The sequence below is a fragment of the Alligator sinensis genome, unplaced genomic scaffold (assembly GCF_000455745.1).
Source record: "Alligator sinensis unplaced genomic scaffold, ASM45574v1 scaffold2485_1, whole genome shotgun sequence".
NCBI classification, from domain to species: Eukaryota; Metazoa; Chordata; order Crocodylia; family Alligatoridae; genus Alligator; species Alligator sinensis.
In genome coordinates, this window is record NW_005843902.1 from 12790 (window position 1) to 17580 (window position 4791).

General features: G+C 46.2%; 1 protein-coding gene across 1 annotated transcript; it reads left to right on the forward strand.

Annotated features, from left to right (window-relative positions):
* The first annotated feature begins 3129 nt into the window (after window positions 1-3129).
* On the forward strand, window positions 3130-4092 carry LOC112548988 (olfactory receptor 14A16-like). The gene has a single exon (XM_025195807.1). The coding sequence runs from the start codon at window positions 3130-3132 to the stop codon at window positions 4090-4092; it is 963 nt and encodes a 320-aa protein (XP_025051592.1).
* The last annotated feature ends 699 nt before the right edge of the window (window positions 4093-4791 follow it).

Here is a 4791-nt window from a genome sequence, read left to right on the forward strand (position 1 = left end):
TGCTCAGAGCTCCAGTATGAAACTGGAGACCAGGCCTGTTGAAAGTCTCTGCGTTAGGGTTGGCAGGGATCAAGAAGGGTGATGTCATGGTGGGGGTCTGCTATAAACCACCAGGCCATGAGCAGGAGGTGCATGACGTTTTCTTCAGACACCTAAGAGAAGTTTCCTGATCACAAGTCCTGGTTCTCATGGGGTACTTCTATCACCCTGACATCTGTTCGGAGAGCAATACAGTAGTACACAGACAATTCAGGAAGTTTTTGCAAAATGTTTCTGAGAGCTTCCTTCAGCAAGGGTTGGAGAGACGAACTAGGGGCTGTGTTCTTCCTGATATGCCACTCAGACACAGGGTAGAAGTGGTGGGGAATTTAGTAGAGGATGGCAACTCGGGCAGCAGTGCCTATGAGATGATCGTGGGCAGGAGCCTGAGGAAAGGAAGGATGGAGAGAAGTGGAATAGGGAAAACAGACTTTGACTCCATCAGGGAACTCATGGGCTGGATGCCCTTGGAGGCCAGTCTGAAGGGGGAGGGGCTGGACACGAGGCACCTGAAGTATGGCAGAGCGCTAGCTGATATCCAGAGGTATGCAGAAAAGTGCAGGCTTCCTCAGGTATATGAACAAGGTGGGGGGAGTCCCAAACTTGTATTTGTGGAAAGCACCCACACCACAAACGTTAGAAGCTGGAGAAGGAGACGGCCCTCCTCCCTTCTCACAGAATCAGGGGAAGTAGACCTGGAAGGGACGTCTGGATGCCATCTACTCCAGGCCTAAGGGCAGAAAAGATGGCATACAATCACTGGAAGCAAGGGGCTGTCACCAAGGAGGATGGCACCTCCGTTGCTTGTGATTGCAGGGAGTTGGCTAGGAAGGCCAAGGCAGAGATGGAGCTAGGGCTGGTGACCAGAATTAAGGGTAACGAAAAGTCCCTTTTCAAGTCCATAGGGAGTGAGAAGAAGGCACCGGGTAACATGGGGCCCCAACAGGGCAGGTTTGGTAATCGAAAGCCAGTAACGGACCAGGGGATGGCCCCATGTACAACACAAATGTGATAAATTGTAAACTAATAGAAAATTAACGCTGTTAGCAGCTTCTGGAGGTCTAGCCCCCTGTACAAGGCACGATTATCCCTATCCAAACTACCCCATACAAACCCTTTTTCTAACCTGTTTCTGAAAGTATGCCATCACCCTGTCACACCACCACAACACAGGATATACAAAGAAGGCAGCACCCCCGCCCCATTACAGAGAAAGGACCCTCATGCCCCACAAGTCTCTACCCATGTGTCTGTACAGTAAACGTCCTTCCTGCTCCCAAATGTGGTGATTGGCAGGTCCCTGGGGGGACAGGGAAAACCCATTAAACTCGGCTGCAGCCAACCCCATGTGCTTCTGAGGAAGGCAGGGTTGTGGGGAGAGGGGGGCCCTCACACTGTTAGCAACAGGAAGGGAAATAATTCCTCCCACCTCCACATTGTAGTTAGCAAAGCCTAGACACATTGGCCCACTGATAGACGCAGCCTGTTACAAGCCACAGCGAGATCCTCTGACATGTGGTCAGCAGTAGGTCCAATGAGAGACTACGGACAGTCCTTCTGGATTCACAGTCTGTTAATCCAGCATGTTTGCCCACGGACTCTGCTTCTGAGCTGTGCAGGGCTCTAGGGAAACAGTCCCACGAGACCTCCCAACATATACATAGACAGCTCACTGACTGCGACTTCAGTCCCTTCATTGCAGTAAAGCTCCAAGGCAGCTGCACGCCCAGCTCTTCTTCAGGGACTCATCATTTTGGGTCAATTTCTCTCAGTTTTCCTGCAGAGTGTGGAGTGCACGCCCCCAAGAAACCTGTACCCCTGGCATCTAGATAGCACAGTGATGGGGGCACAAGAGATTGGAGGCAGGAGTAGATGATTAGTAATCAAGCTGCCCTAGGATTTAGCAAAGGAAACTGCAGAAAAAACCATTAAAAAGAGCACAGTAAGTAATATATTCAATTCCATAATGTTTGGGTTTTATTAGAGAGGATCATTTATACAAATTATAACGAATTACATTTAGAATGATTTAATAATTTATTTTCCATTTAATAAAATTTTGACGGTTGTCATAAAAAGTATGCATATCAGTATTCATGTGAAAAAAGGGATATATCTGTCCTGAAACTTTTACCTATTCTACCGTAATGTAACTGAGTGGGGAAGCAGGACAGCAGCCCAAGGCGCTGCCTTTGTGGAGGGGCGAAAATAGCCATAACCACAGGTCGGCAGCATGGCAGACAGAGCTGCCCTGTGCATCCGAACTTCCCTGGGCTTCGAGCTGCCCTGCTACCTTGTCTCCCTCTTTATCAATATCCACGAGTGCCAAGTGTCAAACATCATCTAGTTTGCTGGCCACTGAAGATTTTCAGACTAAACAAATAAAGAACAGGTCAAATATCTTTGAAGCAGATGAGTTACAAAATGTAGTGAACATTAAGGGACGATGACAGCCCATGCTTATATATATTTCTGAGACTTGAAGCCAGTTTGAACACACAGCCTTGTGCACATCCTGCCAGCCATTTGATTGCAATCTTCCCAGGTGACTTAGAGCCCCCACACAGCCAGCATCTTAAGCTCTATGTCCCTAGGAAAATTTAAATGCTATGGGATGACCTTTTTGACTTCTAATTTCTTGCTCAGCTGCCCGAGGGTAAGATTCAGGAACCGGCATTCATAAATTGATAGGATCTGGGGTTGTAATTATTCCCTTTTCCCAGGTCACATGGACTTGCAATGGACCTGCACCTCATGTGAACTGACATGGCACCTTGGAGAAAGGAGCTGGAGCGGTTTATGCCAGTGTGACAGTGCACTGACAACTTCTCCACTTTCACAGACGTGGGAAATGTATGAGCGCTAGTGAGTGGCACAAATGCCGCAATTATACAATTTTTCTTTTTAATGTATCATGAAAAACATTGTCCTTTGGGAACCCTGATTTCTATCAGAAAACTCCTTTTCAACTGAAAATCAGGTGGACCTCTAAAATAATCAAATCAAGGAGGATTGTGGCCAGGAAAATGGTGTTTTTTTCTGACACAGTCATTCCCTTTCCCTCCACAGGCATCCCAAAAGGCACTGTGCATGATGATGTCCAATTGCACCGTGGTGACTGAGTTCCTGCTCCTGGGGTTCTCCGATGCCCTGGGATTGCACATCTTGCACTTGGTCACTTTTCTAGTAATGTACCTGGCAGCACTGATTGGCAATCTCCTTGTTATCACGCTCATAGCCGTTGACAGCCACCTCCACACCCTGATGTACTTCTTCCTCCTCAATCTGTCCATCCTCGACATTGGATCCATCTCTGTCATTGTCCCCAAATCCATGGCCAATGCCATACTGAACACCAGGCTGATTTCCTATTCCGGATGTATCACCCAAGTTTATTTCTTCCTCTTCTTCATTACAGCAGACCTCGACATCCTAACCATCATGGCTTACGACCGATACATCGCCATCTGCAAACCACTGCACTATGCGACAGTGATGAACAGGAGAGCTTGTCTGAAAATGGCAGCCGCGGCCTGGAGCCCTGCTCTTCTGTACTCTGCCCTGCACACAGGGAACACCTTTAGGCTGCCCTTCTGCCACTCCAACATCATCAACCAGTTCTTCTGTGAAGTCCCCCAGCTCCTTAGGATTTCTTTCTCAGAGGTGTTTACTAGTGAAATTCAGATTATTATCTTTGGTGCATGTTTAGGTCTTGTTTGCATTGTGTTTATATTTGTGTCGTATATTCAGATATTCACTACTGTACTGAGAATCCCCTCTGAGCAGGGCTGGCATAAAGCAGTTTCTACCTGCCTTTCCTACCTCATTGTTGTCATCTTGCTGGTTAGCACTGCTCTGATTGCCCATATGAAGCCCACATCTGGCTCCCCATCAGCTCTGGACCTCATGGTGTCTGTTCTCTATTCCATGATCCCACCAATGATGAATCCGGTCATCTACAGCATGAGAAACAAGGACATCAAAGCAGCTCTGTGGAAACTGGTGACATGGAGGTGGTTTATTCCAAAGAAAATGTCAGTTATTCTGCAGTGACTGTGGTTTTACAGACCATTTATATAGGAACATAGTTATTAATACAAATTAATTCCACCAATATCAGTAGTGGAGCTTTCATAGAAAGAATCAACTGCATTATTTATACAGATTAATTGAACTAATGTCAGTTGTGCTTCTGTAGGTTTACACCATTTAAAATAATTTATCTAATTTTAAGCTTGTCTCACTGACCTACTTGGTGTCTAAGATACCACTCTGTCCTAGCTAGTCTTCTTGTCTGTGTTACATTTTATCTATGATGCTGAGACTGCCATTTGTTAGTGCACTATGCAACACTTTGTACATACCTTCAATGTTTGTAAGATTCCCTCGTGGAGAATATCACTGGATCTTTCTCTTTTCTGGATTAAAAAGTTTTCTTGAGCTTTGACTATTTGGGATCTGGAAGGAGGGTATGAGAAGGTTTAAAAGGGAGTGATAATGGTTTTTAGATAGTAGGTGTCAGTCATTACTCAGGTGCTGGGGCTTTCAGTCATGCTTTCCTTGTATGGATTTTAAAAGAGCACTGAGGGTTTTCCTCCACACAACGCTGAAGAGATGGAAATGATTTCCTGTAAGTGTGTACACACTAGAGCTCCTGTGCACGTCATGACTGCAGTGATGCTGGATTTTGGCTGTCCTTGTATTCCACTATAGGGAAGCTTTAGATGGGTAAACCTGGGGATATAGGCAGCT